Source organism: Leguminivora glycinivorella, chromosome 22 (genome assembly GCF_023078275.1).
Source record: "Leguminivora glycinivorella isolate SPB_JAAS2020 chromosome 22, LegGlyc_1.1, whole genome shotgun sequence".
Taxonomy (NCBI): Eukaryota; Metazoa; Arthropoda; class Insecta; order Lepidoptera; family Tortricidae; genus Leguminivora; species Leguminivora glycinivorella.
The window spans coordinates 6943498-6964870 of NC_062992.1; the positions used below are offsets into that span (position 1 = coordinate 6943498).

Genomic DNA, 21373 nt, shown 5'->3' on the forward strand with positions numbered 1-21373 from the left:
CGAATATCGCATGCTTGGTGTATGTAATGTTTATTTTGAGTAACTAATATGTAGTTGAAGCCCAATAAAGTAAACGGGTCGACACGATGTCAAACGAATTCAGTCAAAACGACTTTCAGTCTTTACTCACAGCTTGCGGCTTTCGGGCGTCAATTTTTGAAGGTTGAAGTCAACGAAAGCATAAATGCCTCGTTGCGTTATAGTTAATTGCAACCACCCAAAAAGTATGCACACTCCAGGGTACTTAGCCGAATGGCACAAACGCTCACGAAACGAAACGCTCGTAGATATCTATATCTATCGCTCTTGCGTATTGGCGTGACAGAGCCAGACTACCTTTCGCGGCGTTTCATTTTCGTTTCGCGTCATGGAAATGCCATTCCGACATATTTCAGACATATTTCCTATCACAGGTAAGAAACAAAGTCAGTACAAAATGTAGCACGCTCGGCCCCTATTCGAATAGATAAACTTATTTCTTCCATCGAAATACGGTTCTGTGAGCTTCCTCGATTTCTCGATAATGGCAGCAGCAGCAGCTGACACTGGCCAACAATAGTATTATTTTTAGATACTCTTTATTTATTTGTCTTCTTAAGTTAGGCTATTTTATAATATGAATATAAAAGTAAAATACAAAACCACTTACAAAACAATACAAAATATATAAACACATTATAAAAAAAACCTAACCTAGGGTGCCGCCAGCAGCGGGGCAGAACCCAAACTGCCGGTGGTTAAGACGATACGGTAGGGGTCAATTCTCCATACAAACGCTCTCGACTGTTTCCTCCCTGGTTTTTGAAGATAGAGCAAAGATTTTTTCAACACAGATTGTTATTATTTTTATCTGTGTCTGTCTTTTTAAAGACTCTAGAGCCAATCAAAAATTTCCAAGAACGGCCTTTTTCATTGTGGCGCAAAAAACGGTGTGATACTCAAGATTGGTAACAATTAACAAAAAAAGCTAAACGGTCCGACATAGATTATTTCATTGTTACTCAGATTCTCAAATTTCGTTCCGATTGATTAAGTTTTGAAGGAGGAAAGAGTCGAGAGCGGAACCTCGATTTTAAAGATTTTTTTTAAATATCTTTTGACTGAGTTGTTCTTAATGGATAATTTTTTTTAGATAAATCTAGTTAATAAAACTTGTATATTTAACTAAAATTCCCAAGTTGAAAGGGGGGCTCCTTTCCATTTTAGCATTTTCGCTACCGTAACCTCTTAAGGCTGCAGAGAGAGGAACCGAGATCACCGCCTTCTGCATCTGGCCCTTAGATACTTATTCATGCACGGATCCAGGGGGGAGGGGGGGGGGGTCATGGGGGTCATGGACCCTCCCCCCCCCGGCACCCGGGCCTTTACCACGTGACCCCCCCTGCGCACGAGGCTGGATCCGCGCTTGTACTTAATTGTCATGAAATTTTGGAAAATAAGCCAGAAAACTCTTCGGAAGCAAAATAGCCCTTCAGCTTCCTCATGTTACTCTGTCAGTTTGCCAAAAGGTCCACATTCCTTATCAGACAGTATTGACATAGCTTGTGTAACGTTATCACTGCACTTGTTAGGGCAAACACTCTTTGTCCTTCCTACCTGCTGTGTTTCATCATAGATTAAATTAAATATAAGAAGATCGTACCATCCCATACATTAAAATGCGACCGCCTAAGAACGCGCATACACTACACCACACATAGATGGCGCTACAAAAAAATGTCTTCTAGCTTTCGATTATACTTGTAGATGGCGTTAAGTTTCACTTTTAACATAGATTTATGGCTGTAAAGTGACAACGCCAATTTACAAATAATCGATGGCAAGGCATTTTTTTATGGCGCCATCTATGTGTGGTGTACTGTATGCGCGTTCTTAGGCGGTCGCATTTTAATGTATGGGATGATCTTCTTATATTTTTTAATCTATGATGTCATACTTTATCTATAGTATGCTATAGTATAGGGAAGGAAGTCACTGAGAAAATTACACAATTTATTGTTATGATGGCTGAGGAGCGAACTCACAGTTACATTAAATATAGATGCGGACAAAGTACCAAAAATATGTATATACGACTTTACGCATAACTATAAATGGTAAAGTGTGTACGTCTGTTTGTTTGTCCGTCTTTCACGGCAAAACGCAGCGATGACTGGACGTGATTTTTTTAAAGTGCAGATAGTTGAAGGGATTGAGGACAAAGGCTACTTTTTGTCTCTTTCTAACATGTTTTCTATGTATTATAAGTATGTATGTATGTAAACACTTTATTGTACATAAGACAAGTTAGGACATAGAAATACAGTATAGTTATGGTGTACAAAGGCGAACTTATCCCTATAAGGGATCTCTTCCAGTCAACCTTTGAGCGAATTGAGAGGAAAAAAGTAATAAAAACATGATAGACAAACGAACACTGTACAGAAAGAAAAAATAGTTCAATTCAATTATTACCCCAGTAATAATTAGAACATGCAGCCTATTATACCAATATATACAAATACATAAATATACATATATACCTTATATTTAAACAAATATATATATATATATATACATACATAAATACAAATATATACAATATCATAATTAAATTAAATAATTAGTACTCAACCAGTACACAAGTCATTAGATAGCCATAACTTATGCAAATTCCTCTTGAGTGATGCTACCGATTGGGACTGTCTAATAGACAACGGCAATTTGTTCCATAATTGTACAGCGCGCACTGTGAACGACTCCGAGTATGTCCGGGTCTTGTTAGACGGTACAGCAAGAGTCAGGTTTGCACTAGATACATATCGTTGTCTGAGTACCCACAACACAAGCCTTCTTGAGCTTACCGTGGGCCTCAGTCAATCTGTGGAAGAATGTCCTAATTATAATATTTATTTATTTATTGACTTGAAGGATGATCAGAATCTATATGAACAGCCACTTATAATTTTTGCATTTTCTCTGCTTCAATTTAGAAAAAATCTTCAAGTCAAATACATTCCTTAGAAAATATGGAATTATAATATCAAGTGATATACAATGGTTAGTATGGCGAGTGCAATGTGCAGCTGATAAGGTATCAGCAAGATAAGCATCTGTTATCAGGGAGGCAGTGGAGCTCGACGTAGTTTAGACAGCAGTGATGGTCATGTTTAAATGGTTATACCTATTAATATGCTGATTGTTAACTGAAAACATGAATAAATACCTAAAAGTGCAGAGCATAGCGATTCTCCCCGACTTCGTACGTGGAGTAAAACATAAAACAAGTTATTGTAAGTTTAAGACAAACTTACAATACATAATTATGTCTCAATAAGTTCTACACCGTCTTTTTATTGAATTACAAAATTTAAGGAAAGATTCTTTAGTTCAAATACAATCAATTTCTCTAAGAAACTAGCGTCTTAACTCTTACGGTTATCGAATTATTCAAAAAATAAATTTAATTACTGAACAAGTGTGTGGAAAAAAAAATGTTTTTTCGAATTTAACAAAAAGCCTATACAGGGTGGTTCCGGATGATGAACCTAAATTTAACGTCAAATTTAACGGAAAACAAAAAAAAACACGGTGTATAGGTTACGTACGAATTTTTACCGACCCCTATTATAGTAAGTTGTCCAATCAGTATTTCGGAAAGCCGTCGTATCCAAGCACTCATAGAGGATTATGAATCGCATGCTTGGTGTATGTAATGATTAATTTAACTAAATCCGTGTGGTGATAGCTTTTTTTGTGGTGACAGCGTGTACAGAACAGATCTCGTGAGCAAGGACCCTGCGAATTATAAGGGCGAGCCTTGCTCATGTGCATATCTGCTGCCGTATTTTTTCCCTTAGTCGCCTTATATGACACCCACGGGACGGGATGGGGTAGTGCTCTGGCGCTATTGTTATTCTTATCTGATGCCGGAACCACACGGCATTGTGGTTATAGGTTCAAATTTCCTTATTTATGTATACCTATTCCTTCCTTGTGTCTTATATTAGAAGTCGACTGTATGATGAGATAATTACATATTAATTGCTTAGAGTAGCACTGAAACTTGAGCAGTTTCATGTGCTCTGCCTAAGTGCCTTCACCTTTTGGGAATATAGGCGTCAGTTTATTTATGTAGATATATTAGGAACACAGATTGAAATTTATACCAATATAGAAAACTCGTAGGATAAACTTGTGCCCTTATTTTGGCCACAGGTTTAAAAAAATGGAAGAAATTTACTGAAGAAATACATCTTTAGTGCTATGGGCCTATGTGGACGCTTATCTAAAACTTAAAAAGATATTCGATTTACAGTATTTGTCAATGAGGTTATATAACGAAATGCTATATTTTATAAATTTTATAACATCCAAAGGATACCTTTTCATTGACGTAGGCGTAGACCAGCAGAGATAGAAGGAATAAATAAATTAATACAAGAATTGCTCGTTTAAAAGTATAAGATGAGATCAACAATGCGGTGAAGAGAAGTTAGAGATTTTCCAGGGAATCAGCGTATTTAAAAGATACAGGGAGCCGATAAAGTTCGTTTGTCCCTTTCAACGTATTTTGATAGAAAGGGACAAACGATACTGATAACTTTAGTGTACGTTTATGAATAAGGGGGTTAATAATGAATGCTGATTTACCTAGAATAATATGTATGACTCATTTTAAAGCCCTCGAATTTCAAGATCTCGAATTGAGTCATCGCACGTAAGAAACTGTCAGCTAAAATGTAACAATAAAAGTTTTGTGCAGTCAATGTGCACGAATGTAATGTCACGTTTGAAAAGTAAGATCAAACAAAAGACTTATATGTTGCGATGTGAAATTTCAATAAGTTGCGAAATTTACACACGGAAATATGTCGGAAACTTATAACATTTTCATCCTATATTTCAAGTGGGATTTAATTTGCTTGGCCTTATCCCAATTACTTGGGGTCGGCGCAGCATATCCTTTTCTTCCATACCTCTCTATCGGACGTCATCTCATCATTCACTTGCATTTGTTTCATATCATCTCTCACACAGTCCATCCACCTTTTCTTCGGACTCTTTTCATAAATTATACACTTGCAGCAAAGTAAATGAAATATATTTCATCGTATTCTAAAATTAAACTTTTAAAGTAAGAAAGGCTTTTATACATTTCTGGCTATTTCCATATATTACATTACCTTTATCGGGATTCTAAATAATATAGTATTACGAATGCAATTTATTTTGTATTACAGTCGTTGTAAAGTTAATAAACAGATAAGCAATTTAATTTGACGCGTAAATAAACTTCAACAACATATAGAAGTAGCTGTAAGATTATTGTTTAGATATAAATATGAACCGACAGATTAGAGATGAAAGGAACAAAATTTGACAAAGGTGTAAAAGTGTCACGAATAGGGTTAATAGTGAATAAAATACAGTCAGATACATATGTGTCTACGTGAAACTTTTGAATATTTATGCTTACTGTACTAAATTAAGGTTTTAAAAAGGTAATGTTAAATTATTGTGATCTTTTTAAAGCTTTTGATTGAATGAATCATGGAATGCTCATTTTGAAACTATCGTGTCGGACACTACAAACGACAACCAGTAGACCTAAATCGGACTTCTTCATAACCTAAACATCATGTCCTCTTTAGAACACAGTCATTTGTTGAAAATACAACGCAGTGAGTCAACTACAGTAAGGTGTACCACAGGGTTCTCTTTTTGGCTCATTCTTGTTTTTGATCTATAAATATGAGTTGCCCTACAAACGTGCAAAATATTGTGTAAAAGTTTGTCAGTGAATTACTCTAAGGTATACATTAATGGCCCGTGATGTGCCAATCTTCCGGAATCTGCCGGCCTGCTCTCGTATTGTGTGCGATGCTGACACGGCGCTGTCAACAAAGCCCATTGTCTCCGTGTTTGAAAACACGCACCCTTCCACGTTTTTAATTTGATTGATCTTGCTGCGCTGGTTTTGCGTTGAGATTAGCAAGATTTGAGCTGGCGAATTTGGAGTAGATACAATGATGCTATCACTGCACTTTGCAGAATAAATACTTACAAAAACATTTTGCTTATCATTGACTGTGCTTTCAACGCTTTCAATACTTATACTACAAAACGAATACTCATTAATTTTCAAGACAAATCAAATCACTAAACCAAATGCCATTAGGTTACGTCGTTTTATCACAGAGTTCTTATGGCCATTATCAGATCCTTTTCTTTGTTCATTATCAGACCATCAACAAGTTTCAGATTTAATCGGAGTATAATGAAAACTAGAAATTTAGCTTAAGATCTTAGCTATATAAATTTGGTAAGCTTAACAGATAAATGCATGTATTTAGTAATCTCTAGCTAAGTGTATTTTGCATATGGTAAAGCAATATATGTTGTTAACTTTTAAGTAATGTCATAATTTCTCATAAGAATTATGTTCCGTATTTTCTAAAATTTTGTTCGGATATCGTATATTAATTTCTGTCTGCTTTAACGTACAAGTTTGTCACATTAAATACGGAACCTAAAAACGACATGTGGCGAAATTTGAGATACACGAAATTACACCTAAAACCTATGAAATCTGTAACACACCCACTAAAATGCCATGTCATGCCTATTAACTGATTTACATACTCTTGAAGGTATAACAAGTACAGTTAGGTATAACAAGTAAGCTTAGATTAGCAAAATGAAATAATAATTCCGTCATAGTTTTATTTTCTCCAACTATTGTAAACATCGGCGGCATTTCTATTGTATTATTCTATTTACACGTAAACATCAATAAGAAGTCAACACGATAGTTTACTCATTAGAAAACTCACATTCCGTAACGTCTAAACAAGAATTTTATAAAACAACATCTTTTATTATCTCATAGGTGTTTTAAAATAGTTCTAGGATGAACTTGTATATCTGTAGGTACCTGTGGACTATAAACAATATACGCATACAGTGTGTAAATCTAATACCCCGGGTAAATTTCTTAAGACGCTACGGGAGCGAAAATGCTAAAATGGAAAGGAGTCCCCCTTTCAATTTGGGAATTTCAGTTAAATATACTATACTAGTGTTATTTACTAGATTTATCGAAAAACAAATTGTCCATTAAGAACAACTCATGCAGTTAAAAGATATTGCTAAAAAATCTTTAAAATCGAGGTTCCGCTCTCGACTGTTTCCTCCTTCAAAACTTATTTAATTTTTTTCAATTCAATTCAGCCATATTGAAAAAGGCCGTTTTTAGAAATTTTTTATTGGCTCTATCGTCTTTTAAAATAAAAATAGCAAAAAAATCAAAACGGTCCGACACAGATAAAAATAATAATAACCTGTGTTGAAAAAATCATTGCTCTATCTTCAAAAACCAGGGAAGAAATAGTCGAGAGCGTTTGTATGGAGAATTGACCTGTATCGTATCGTCTTAAAGGTGTTTAGTGTAAGACATAAGAAACTTTTACTTTAAATATAAATTAATATTTTATCCTTAAAAAATAGTTCGGCTCGCATTTTAGTGTATCGGATGTAGGAAGGATGTCAAAGGCAGATGTCAAAGCTGGCGCCTTTAATTATATACTAGGATGTCGGACCTAATACGTCCGATACCGGATCAGATAGTTTGAAAACGCGCTCCGACCAGCTTTTTTTTTTTTGTATGTATAGGTAGACGTTTGACCACGATCACACCTGATGGTAAGTGATGATGCGGTCTACGGTGGAGCACGCTTACCTTTTTAGGCCTTCATACCCTTTAGTTGAAGGTACCTAAGAGTAAAGTATATAGTAGTAAGTATAACTTATATCAGATAAACACATGTGTCTAACTGAAATTGCTACTTGTATTAAAAGCCCAAATGGCCTTTAAATTCGAAACGAAATACATATCTCAGTATAATGTCATAGATACTTTACTTATCTAATAAAATCTACGTAAATGTTTAAAGTTTAACCCAGAAACATATAAAGCCGTAAGAAATATAATCGAGTGTTCAGTAGGTACTTACGTTGTTTTAACTTTCAGTTTATAATGACTAAATATAAATCTGTACCTACAAGCTAAAGACCTTGCAATAAATGACATGTGATTTTAGATCATTGCCAGTTAACTAGAAGCAAGAAATAAAACCTCTCAAGATACCGTTAGGAGCACTAACTTACTTAGGTACTTTGCTGGCGCAATGACCCAAAATGAGTCTAGGTCTTGGCCTCCAACGCAAGCAAGAGCATACCACTATACGCGGTCCAGACCGACATCATGCTAATCCTGGCCCCGTAGCCGAATGGCATTTCTGCAACGCCGCAGAAATTCCATTTGGCTACGGGACCTGAATTCATGGAGATCTGTCTCCACTCTATCCGCCCAACGATATTAGGATCGCCAGCAGGACGATGAGCGTAGCGAGCGCGAGAATTCACCCGTATTAGCTTTACACTGTATTTCTCGACGTTCTTCAAGAAATAAAATACAGTATTTATTGTACATTTTCAACTGTGTGTGGTAATACCGTTAATATCTTGCTGCTAATTGTCGAACACCGTACTTTAATATGTTTTAGTAGTTAATTAGCTGTCGTTTAATTCCTCATTGTTTTAAATTGGCTTACCTGTTTAGAGTTATTATTTGACTTCTGTTGTTGGTATTAACCGCTATGGCGAGGCGACTGCGACATTATCTGAGGAATATATGCATTTTTTTTAAATAGACACTCCAATTTAAAAATGTTTTCTGAACCACAAATACAAGGTCTGTTATAAAAAACTTCTCATCTCTAAAGTATTCTATATGTAGCTATTCTTTAAGACTAGAATAGCCTAAGAAAAATTGCCCCCAACGTTTTTGTGTCAAAACTATAATGAAATGCTTTTTGAGGAGGTAATGCCCTGTCCAAAGTTTCATCCCTCTGTTAACCCCTGGGGGTTACGTGGGACTCAGTCAATCTGTGTAAGAATGTCCTACATTTTTTTTAAATATTTCTCTTGTTTTTTTTTATCAGAAAACTTTGGCTACTTACATACTGTACCTATTTGAAAATCATTATCCCTCCACTTCGTCAGTCGAGTAAAGTCTTTATGATCTCCGTTCCCACCGTGGCGCCTTCGCGGAACGCGACTCAAGTTCCGTCGCTGTAAGCAGTTATTTAGGAATTACTCATTTTGCAGGTTGTTGGTTTTACAAATAAGTAATTAATTTAGAAAGGTATACATATTTAAGACACCACAGTCAAAACTCAAGAACTTATTACAGTTTCATTTTGACGTTTCAAGCGACTTTACTTTAGGTACCCTTCAATCCTCAAATAGTTATTTAATATGATTGGTGCATAACTTTATCTACATCCATATTCTCATTATACGATATCAGATGTAAGATAGTGCCTCTGATATGTAGGATACGGTCCTAGATCCGATTTTGGATCGGATAATGTGAAAAAGCTGTTTTATCAATCGGCAATGTGATGCTTCTTTGGCACTGTAACTTTTTACTTTTGACCACTGACGTCCGGTGGCCTGATTATCAGTGGGTGTCTTTAGTATCAATACAAACAACTTATTTTATAAAAATCATGTATTAACTAGCTATACGAAAATCTGCCACGGCGTCGTTTGTAACATGAGCCGTATTAAATGAGCTGCCACCCAAAGTTGACTCCTATTACACACGTGTCTTATGACACGACATTATTGCCCTATTATTTCTTGTGTTCCGTGGCACGTGCCGATCGTTTAAAATATTTGTTTTCGGTATATGTCGATAGCATTTCTACATGCATTCATACAATCACTCCTGTTTCGCAGAGGGGTAGGCAGATATCGCGGATTTCCATTTGCTACGATCCTGACAAACCACTTCCGCTTCACGTACTTTTTCATAACGTTCCTCATACATACCTACTCGTCGATTTCTTGTAATAGGTATTTCTCTGATTTGATCGAGAAGTGTTCGCCTAGGTCTTCCACTTCCAACTGATCCAGACATTTCTACTTATTATATGGCTCGAAATGTTACTTCACCTCGACGAAGTTTAAATTGACGAATAAGAGGGTGCGCGAACACGCATGCGGCACAAGTGGCGGTATATAACTTTAGCGCTGACAGTTGTTGCGTAGAAGTCAAAAACAGGTCTCTCAGGGGATTACAGGGGGGTGAACGGTATGCGTCTCCATGCACATTTTACTCAGCGCTAAACTTATGTGCCGCCACCGCCACTTGTACTGTATGAATTCAGCACGCCAATCAAGTGTGCTGTGTGATAAAATTCGCATGCCAGTTCTCGCACCGTGATATGGGGCCTATCCTAAGTTGGTGGTCTGTCATATACAGAATAGAAAATACTGAAAACTTTTAAAAATTCCCCGTCATAATACAGGGCTTCTAGTTAACCTTAATTATTCCAATTTCAACTCTTCGCCTAGTATCTTTTAGGTACCTTACATCGCCTAGCTTTGGTACTTAGTACCTTACCTCTTTGTTTTTTGGGCAGTAAACTATAATTTGTAGTTTTTGACCTGTGTGGTTTTACGGTAGGTAAACACGATTCACATATTAGATTGATTAGTCTAGGCGCCTGCTACCCAGGTCCCCTGTTAGGTCGGTCTCCCATTACATTGTTTCGCGCTTTTTAGAAATAATTATAGAATAGGAAAGGGCTTATACCTACTCGTATATTGTTACCTAGGGTTAGTGAGTGACCGACCGAGGTTCGGTTTCAGTAGTTTCGGTTTCGGCCAAAAAACCGAGACTTACAAAATTGTACCTACTTTTGGGTCGCGTTGGGATCACTTTTCCAGGATTTTAAAAGTTCCTGATAAGAATACAAAAAATAACAAAACGACAAATAGTGAACACAAAAAAAAAATATGCAATACAAGACTATAAGTAGGGTAGCTAGCTAAGATGAGTATAAAAACGTTTTTTTACATTTTTTGGCGATTTTAACAAATCTTCTAAAGTTTCGACTTCGGTTTCGGCCGAAACTAGAGTCAAAACCGAACCTTCGTTTTCGGTTTCGGCCAGAAAACATGTTTCGGTCGAACACTACCTAGGGTATACTCGATTTAAATACATAATATTAGATTGATTAGACTAGGCGCCTGCCACCCAGGTCCCGTGTTAGGTGTCGGTCTCCCATTACCTTCCTGCGATCCGACTTGTTCACGTTAACTGGCTAACTCGACACCCCATTTGGACATTTCAGATTCCGTGTACTGTACCCCGTCGATAGGTCTTAAGTAACTTAGTGATAAGCGGATATTGATATCGGGTGCAGTGTATAGTCACCGGGATAAATGAGTGATGATTTCTGTACCTTGTCACATTAACATCTTGTTTGAAATGTCGTACGAAGTTGTCAAATGATTAAAAGCGACAAAGGTACAGAAATCATCACCTAATTTTGCCGGTGACTGTACTTAAATATTGTATAATATGTAGGTACCTAAAGTCGCCGTCAATAGAATTTGTGAACAATGTAAACAAACCTTGTAGCCAAAATGTCTTTAATTTTCATTCTAACTCATCAGATAGGTACTGGCTAATCCATGTGTATAATCAATTCATTTCACATTATGATCCTCAACCTTTAAAATAATAAAATTGTGCTAAAAATTTTGATATTTCTTATAATAATTTGTTTACACTGTTGACAATTTCTAGTGACGGCGATTTTATCAAGAAATCAAGAATGCAGATTTATAAAGGATTGACAATGTTATGTTCATACTGAGCATCGTATCTCCATTTGTTGGCGCCATCTATTATATACTGAACTACACTGATGAGGCCTACGATTTTTTTCTTTCTTATTATTTCTTTCTATAAAGAAGAAATTATAAAGAAATATGTAATTTTTGAGCGGTCAAGGTGCTCACAAATATCTGAACACGGCTCTATAGTCAAGGCGATAAAGCGAGTTCAGATATTTTTGGAAGCCCCGGCTGCTGAGACATATCTGGTGGCGGCTGTACCGATTGCAGTAAACGGAAAGTAACTTAGTGATGACTTGATAAGTGGATACTGCATGAAAATACTGATATTGTAATACAGCGTACCTAGAGGTATAATAGCCATTAGGGTTGAAACATACAGCTGGAGCAAGGGATTTTACAATAATATTTCATATATATTGATTTAAACTAACACGATTTGCACTCATAATTTTAGTACTAAACGGGACTTAATCGCGTAAACACTTACATTTATATTTGGCCCGACGTTTTGAACATCACATTATGTGGTCACGGGTAGACTAGCAAAGAATTGCATCAACATCTTCTAGCCGCAAATTCATATTCCGTGAACGACAGGTTTTAAATTCAGAATAAGCAGATGTTTCCTTCCCATAACTAACTTACATGTGTTTAATTTAGAATTTGCATAAGTCTGTAGGTACTTAATTAATCCTGAATCATACATTTCAGAGTTATACATTTGTTTAGTAAGCAGAGTATATTATAGTATAATATTATACTTTAAGATACAGACGGTTAAGATTCAAGGATATTTACTTTGACAGATGTTTACTTAATGTACTCGTACCTTCATAAATGCTAATGCATTTTGGCGAAGTGACACCAAAATTATATTCCTACTTTTTATTAGACTTATATTGATCAGTAGGCCTAGCACATGATGGCCGCGGGAGTATGTCGCCGCGAGATAGATGCCACGTCTTCTTCTAACTGTATTAATGACATAAGGACGGGTAGTCTATCTCGCGGCGACATACTCCCGCGGCCATCATGTGCTAGGCCTACTGGATATAGACCGTGATTACCTTTTTGATTTTTATTGAGGTCACGATAATTCGACGTAGTTGTATCACGGGAAACTTGCAACTGCGTCGAAATATCGGGACGTCAATAAAAATCAAAAAATCCTACTTTTGAACAAAAATCTATAACTTTCTAACGTGTCTCCCCCTTTTTCCAGCATGATGGACTCAGGCGGCGCGATCGACTCCCCCCCTACTTACCACCGAAGCTACGAACAGTACGTCCAAGGGGGCGTCGAAAACAGCACCGACTCGACCCAAGAGCAAACGAGTCCAGAACTAGTAGTCTGGTCTACCTTACCCTATGGATTAGACTACAGGACTCAGTATGACTACAGGCCTTATGAGACCAGAGACTATTCCCCCCAGCAGTACGTCAGGGCGCCGTTTGCGACGAAGATGGGACAGTCGAAAGCGCTCAAGGAGGCGAGGATACGGAGACCGATGAACGCTTTCATGGTGTGGGCGAAGGTGGAAAGGAAGAAGCTGGCTGATGAGAACCCGGATCTCCATAATGCGGATTTGAGTAAAATGCTAGGTGAGTGTTTTTAATTTATTACAGTGATGGTAGTAGTCAAGCTTAACTTTAGGAAAAAATAGACTGAGGGAGTGTCTTTACAGATTTTCAAGATGACTTAGTTTTTCATATTTGACACTATACTATATAACATTGTTCACACTATATCACTGCAAAGCTAGTTTAGCCTGATTCTACCACAATTATTTTATGTTTTATAACTTTTTACAGAGATGATTTCTAAAACTTTGGATACCTAGATAGATGAATATATTATAGACATAAAGACACCTTTATTTTATATATAAACATTCACGTGATCAATGATCAAATTATATGATGAAATGATATGAATATGAATATGAATATGAATTACCTGACACGAACATCGAAGTTCATAAATTTCTCTTTTACTCAAATTAAGGCGTAATTAATTGAATTAGAATGACACTGTTAAACGTTTTTATATTATCCGATCCGATATCGGATGTAAGAAGAATGTCAAAGGCATGTAAAAGATGGCGCCTTTAATACCTATATATTATAATAGGACACCGGTCTTACATCCGATAGGCGATATCGGATCGGATAATGTGGTTCAAAATTTACGTCGCTATTCATGGCTAGACGACTGTTCTATCAGCCATTCTAGTTTGTAGACAATTTTCCTTAAACATCATTAAAACTTGCCTTTGACATTAACTCAAAACCTTTACCATTTAAAAAAGAACGACACAAAACAAGGAGTGCACAAAAACCCTAATATCATGAGTCAGCACAAACTGGCAATCTTCTTTGAGCATATTTGTAATTCAAATCAACTGAACACCATCGGTTAGATTTAAATGTTAAATTTAAAGTTTTTTTTATTATATTTTTAATTTTGTATTTAAAAGGGCGCGACAGTCCGTAAGCATTGGATGGGTTGTTGGTAGAAAAAATAGTATAAGTAGTAAAAAACCGGCCAAGAGCGTGTCGGGCCACGCTCAGTGTAGGGTTCCGTAGTTTTCCGTATTTTTCTCAAAAACTACTGAACCTATCAAGTTCAAAACAATTTACCTAGAAATTCTTTATAAAGTTCTACTTTTGTGATTTTTTTTATATTTTTTTAACTTATGGTTCAAAAGTTAGAGGGGGGGGGGACGCACTTTTTTTTCCTTTAGGAGCGATTATTTCCGAAAATATTAGTATTATCAAAAAACGATCTTAGTAAACCCTTATATATTTTTAAATACCTATCCAACAATATATCACACGTTAGGGTTGGAATGAAAAAAAAAATCAGCCCCCACTTTACATGTAGGGGGGCTACCCTAATAAAACATTTTTTTCCATTTTTTATTTTTGCACTTTGTTGGCGTGATTGATATACATATTGGTACCAAATTTCAGCTTTCTAGTGCTTACAGTTACTGAGATTATCCGCGGACGGACGGACGGACGGACGGACGGACGGACGGACGGACGGACGGACGGACGGACGGACGGACGGACGGACGGACGGACAGACAGACATGGCGAAACTATAAGGGTTCCTAGTTGACTACGGAACCCTAAAAAGCTAAGTGGTGTTTCTGAGACTTGTCCGCAACACTATTTTAAACTTTACCTATTGAACCTATCCATTATTTTACTATTAAGTACATACGTTAGGTATAGTCACAGTATAATAAAGAGTACTATCGTACAGTATGGCCACTCCCGCTCCCCGCAGAAAGTGCCGCCCACCTCTCGGTTACCTCACAGTTACCGCCTGTCAAAAACGCGAACAGTCGACCTGTCATATCTTACTCATACAAGCATGGTACGCGTTCAAATACACGAGCTTAGACTGTGGGCTAGGAACGCGCCTCTTTCATATATATTTGATCGCCAGTGTCCGAGGTGTGGTATAGTGTAAAGAAAAAAAAACAGGCCAAGTTACTCACGCTATTATACTATAATGATTATGAAAACTGGAGAGCCCACGGAATTATTTTTTTTGTCGATCAATCATAAATATCATAAACTCACCCACAATGCACTTAACGTACTAATAGTTTTTTTTCTTTTTTTTTTTTTTATGGGATAGGAGGCAAACGAGCAGACAGGTCGCCTGAAAAAGTTGCATAATATAGTACCTTTTGTCTTCGAAAAAGTCGTCATCCGAAGTACAATGTAGAAATATTAACTATTTATAAATTGAGGTTTATTTATTATTTATTTAGACTTTATTGCACGACATAAATTGTACAAATGGCGGACTTAATGCCTTAAGGCATTCACTACCAGTCAACCACTGGATCAAACAGAAACTTTAGTTAGTGCAGGTTTGTCAATGTAAGTAGTTTAGTATACGAACAATATTTGTCCAGTCACGCGCATAAATAAGTGATGAAATCTGTACCTTGTCAATTGTAACGTCGTGTCTGAAATGACATAGGAAATTATTGTCAAACGATTTAAAGCGACAAGGTACAAAAATCATCACTTATTTATGCCGGTGACTGTCCCTAATGTGAATGTTTTCTTCTGACCCTTGACTGAGGTTTGCCTTTCCTCAGCTGTTTGTAGAAAAGGTAGTCATTTTGTATGTTATTATATGTCAGTTACAAGTTCCTTTGAAAAGAACAAAAAAAATTCGAATTTTGAACTACAATGCAAGATTCCAAATTCAACACTGCAAAAATAAGTCTGGGTCTTCTAGGACAGCATTTATGTCACAAGTTCCTTTGAAAAGAACAAAAAAATTCGAATTTTGAACTACAATGCAAGATTCCAAATTCAACACTGCAAAAATAAGTCTGGGTCTTCTAGGACAGCATTTATGTCACAAGTTCCTTTGAAAAGAACAAAAAAATTCGAATTTTGAACTACAATGCAAGATTCCAAATTCAACACTGCAAAAATAAGTCTGGGTCTTCTAGGACAGCATTTATGTCACAAGTTCCTTTGAAAAGAACAAAAATAAATCGAATTTTGAACTACAATGCAAGATTCCAAATTCAACACTGCAAAAATAAGTCTGGGTCTTCTAGGACAGCATTTATGTCACAAGTTCCTTTGAAAAGAACAAAAAAATTCGAATTTTGAACTACAATGCAAGATTCCAAATTCAACACTGCAAAAATAAGTCTGGGGTCTTCTAGGACAGCATTTATCACACTGTGGGAACCCTTGTTATAGGAGTATATTTAAATAGAAGTTGTGTCCAGAAGTTTTCCATTCTCAAGGAACTCTAAAAACCGTTAATTAAAAGTAAAGCCTGATTGCTCCATATTTGGGAGGCGCTCCGAGTCACATTCTGGAGCTACAAATAGCTGGATAACAACTTCATTAAAAGTCTAGGTGCCAGTTTCATAAAAGTCTAGAAGTTCTAGGGACTGATACATGATAGACTGTCAATCTTCATGTCTTAATATCGTCACTACTTTTAAAAAATCTCGTATCTTACGCTGCTCCTCAAAGTTAAAACGCAGTAAGTCTATATGCATTCCATACATACTTACTACAATTTTCTTTTCATTGACAGACGAAGATACAAGTTTTTTTAAAAGTAGTGACGATATGGTAGATTTCCAAGGGCATACCGTGAACGACAAAGAAGTTTGTCTTTTGAAACTCATGGTCGTATGAACAGTCCTTATTTCAAAATCGTGATACCATTATGGAATAGGTAAGGTAACGGACCCAATCATGGACAGTTTAAGAAAAAATTTCACCTGTTTTTGATATTTCACTCATAAATGTAAAAATTCTACCGCTAAGCGTGTTAAATCTTGAATGTCCTATCCTTCTTTTACATTTCAAGCGTATTGCAGAATAGATAATCCTGTTAGTTTCTTCATAGTTAACAAATTAAAACTAGGTGTTTTTTCTCCAATTATGGACGGCAGTTCTCCAGTAATGGATCCCCCATTATGGACAGTGAAATAAGTTTAAAATTTTACTTTTAAAGCCAACTGATACTCAATCTCCAAGTGAGTCAATTTTATATACCATAAATACAATTAGTTTGAGTTATTTTAACATAGGATTGTTTCTTGTAAATTTTGGTTTTGTAAATTGTTCCTTGTCCATCATAGGAGGTAGGCAGTTTTTTGGTTCCAGTAATGGACACTCGCAAAATAACGCCATTTCTTTATATCTTTGGAGCAACAAACTAGTATGTTTTATACCTTATCTCATGCTTAATGCAGTAAGTAAAACGCATTCAAGTTTACACCGAGTATTATTTTTTTATTATTTTATAATGAACTCAACTCTCTTAGCAACATTACTAAGAATTCGTCTTGATATTTTTTTCAGTAAACTGGTGAGTTTTATCTTGTCACCAAATCCTTCAGAAATAACCGAATTAATTGAAACTTCAAAATGAAACAGCTCTACAACTCTAGTTTATGGTACATAGCCGTCAGTTTTTAGAAACTAATTTTAGATACTTATTTTTAAGGATTTGTGTTTTTTTGTCCATAATGGCACCACCGTCCATTATGGGGTATTTTACCTTAGTACTTTTTTTACGTTGTGGAAGTGCTTTTACGCATGCCACCGGTCTGGGGGAACCAGGGGTGATGACGGACTAACTTAGTTTAGGACTACCGTCTAAAACCACCAACGAATCCCGTCTCCGCCTTAACTGGAGCGTCGCAGGACTTACAGGGTCACTAAGCAATAAGCATTCGACCTTGTGCAGTATCTACATAGTGTACCTAACTGTACTGTACGTCTTTGTATAGTGATTGACAGATTATATTATTTTCTGGTCTTTACCTTGCTTTAGATTGGTATTTTTCACCAAATGACATGCCGTTGAAATTGCAGTGTACTCTATAGGCAAGGTTATTTCTTGTTTTTACTCTATTGATGAATAACTTAAAAATAAGTTTTTTATTTTAGGTAGGGCATATATGTATAATATTATATTATAGATATTTATCATGATCTCCCGAGGTCACTTACAGGTCGAACGCGATTAATTAACATTATTTTCCCTTTTTTCTTTTGGCCGAAACGTTGGCTACCTTTGTTTAAATTTGTAAAATCAATACAAAACTACGATTTTTTGTTCAAAGCGCGAGAACTTGAAAGAGTTATAAAGGTAGCAATGTCTTCCATCACAATTTCCGTGAACATTTTGGTTTAAGTTTCCAATGTAGCCTACAAGATGGCAGAACCTACAATGCAAAAAGAAAACGTACGTATACATACAAGAAAGATATTATTGCAAACTTCAATAAAAGCAAATAATACAAACGGCAACACACGCAAAAGTGAACAACATAATACGGTCTTATCGCTAAAATCGTTTTCTTCTAGACAGCTTTTATTTTGGCAAGTTTCAATGTATATGTTTCTGATTCAGGCCACAAGATGGCAGTTATATACTCACGATTATGTTCTGACTACCAAATGTCAATAAACAAAACAGTTGCAAATGTAATGCTACAGCTGACCGTGACATGTCGTATGACAGCAGACATTACGTTTTATTGTTCTAATTAACTTTCACCGATAAGCCGCAGTGTAGTATAACACCGGACAGGCGCGCTCGAAAGTGCTACCGTATAAAGTTAGGCTTTGTTCCAGAAAATACTCCAAAAATGTTATAGTACATAATTACGATACAAGTTTGGAAAATAAGTTTTTCGCACGTGCATCGTACGATAATTTTTAGTACAGATGTTTAATATCGTCACTACTTTGAAAAAAACTTGTATCTTCTTCTGTCAATGAAATGAATAAATTGCATAAAGACTTACTGCGTTTTCATTTTGAGGGGCAGTGTGAGATACGAGATTTTTCCAAAGTAGTGACGATATGTAAGCCACCTATGAAAGCCTATGAAAGCAATAAACATACTGATTACTGATTACTGCACGGGAAGCATGGTCGCGCGATAGACGATAAAATATCAGGCCGTCCCTATCGCACTTACAAATAGTGCGATAGGGACGGCCTGCTATTTTATCACTTATCGCGCGACCATAATTGCCTGCCTGATGTAGGTATACAATTTCACGGGCAAATCCCTATTTCAATTAAGACTTGAAATTCAAAATTGAAATTCTAATGTTAAACTTGCTTGCTGTTAGTTTTTAGTTTGATACGTCACTGTCATTTTAGACGTCATTTTATCCAAGTCCTTTGTTCCACTTATCATGCCAGAGACGTCATTTTGTCATCCCACCGTCGGTCATCTTATGAACGTCAATATAAGCGGTTACATTTGTAAAATGTATTTACCTACATACTACGTCAAGTCTGGTCTACTTGTACATAATAGGTATGTACCACTAACCTAACCACAAAATTAAAAAATTGAAAAAATCCCTGGCATAGTGGACTTTCATGAATTGAGAGATTTTCATGAAACATGGCTAAGAACACTCCCGACTAACTCAGCTTTCAAACAAAAAAAAAATAAAACTAAATCCATTCATCCGTTCGGGAGCTACGATGCCACAGACAGACACACACACAGACAGACAGACAGACATGTCAAAATTATAATACCCCGTCGTTTTTGCGTCGGAGGTTAAAAAAAACATAAGACGCTCAAGTTTCTGATCATTATATTGTCTTCGGTTACCGCGATAGTTACTCATGAAATAAAACTATGGAAATGGATTAAATCGGGTCACCCGTTGACCACGAACGCTGTAAAGAGTTCGAAACGTCGGGATGTATTTTAAATTCATTATACGCGATTTAATCCGTTTCCATAGTTTTATTTCTGATCATTGTCAAACCACGTCAAACTCTTTTCACGTCGACATTTAATAAGCGGTTATCAGTTCATAGTTTAGAAATATGAAGGAAGGGGAATACTTCAGTATTGTTAGATTTTCCTATATTATACTTCTGTAAAAATGTCCATATAAGAAGTAAAATACCTATTTACTTACTCTCTCTCTAAGTCCTGGGTTCGAATCCCGGTAAGGGCATTCAATTGTGCGGTGAACATAGATAATTGTTCCTGAGTCATGGTCGTTTTCTCCTTATAATAAGTGTACATTTATCTACACTGGCTGAGCCGTTACAGCCACGACATTGGGCTAAGCGCGACAGCGGTGAGCGGCGGCCATACATTGGAGCGAGACAGAGCGATGGGACTTTTCATTCGCACGTTTGGCTGCCGCTCACCGCTGTCGCGCTTAGACCAATGTCGTGGCCGGGCCGTAACATTGAACATCGTAGCCTAGCAGCACCGTCGTAGGAACATGCTTAATTTGGGGTTCTGATGAGCATGGGTATCCCCCCAATATTCATATAATATTTATTTATGTATGTAATCTTAATGCTTATTAATTAATATCCAAGTATAGCTTTCGCCCGCGACTCTCCCGGTTCTGTTATAGCAAGTCATTACGCGGCGTGGGTGGCTGATCTTATCATACTTAATGAAATAAAAGTACTATAAAAAATGAGCCGTGGTCTGTACGGGATCTAGTTGAGATTATTGTAGGAAAGCCACTGGTTAGTAAAAATAAATATTAAAAGAAAAACGAGCGACTTCCGCAAAAGGTTTTGTCGGTTTTTAAAAGAAAAAAAATTAAAGTATGATTTTCAACGAGCATTTTCACATTATGAATTTACCTTAGATTATCGCTTGTTTATGTAATCTATCGTAAATATATCGTCACAAAACTGACAGTGAGTTAATTTTTGTTAACTAATTACGCTTATTGTTGGGGTCCTAAATTCTGTAAATGCCCCTACGCGTTACGCAAGACCGCATTAAGGTTGACAATGAAGATGGATTCGATATCACACATTGTGCATTGCAAGAGTTATTTCAACTTCTATGAAATTATGACTCGTTGTCATCTTAGTTTGGTTTGACATCTTAGTTTGGTTCGAAATGGTTGTCATCTTAGTTTGGTTTGACTCTGATTTTTGGGTACTTTATACTTAGTCATATGTTATCAACGATTTTGAACACCCTCGCACGGTCAAGGATCAAGTAAACGTCATATTTTCATAGAAACATGAAATAAATGTCATGTACAAAGAAAAAGTGACCATGGCCTCCAAGTGTCCCGAACTGGAACCTTAACCGCTCGGCCACCGGGTCACGAAGGCAAGGGTCGAAAAAGGGTTTCTATGAAAATAA

The 21373-nt window shown here is 36.5% G+C and overlaps 1 protein-coding gene across 1 annotated transcript in view; it reads left to right on the forward strand.

Annotated features, from left to right (window-relative positions):
- LOC125237686 (transcription factor Sox-17-alpha) overlaps window positions 1-21373 on the forward strand; it is a 179407-nt gene that overhangs the window by 26952 nt on the left and 131082 nt on the right. Inside the window, exon 3 of the mRNA XM_048144833.1 lies at window positions 12920-13299. Within this exon, the coding sequence (XP_048000790.1) occupies window positions 12920-13299 (380 nt within the window). The remainder of the gene's footprint in view (window positions 1-12919; window positions 13300-21373) is intronic.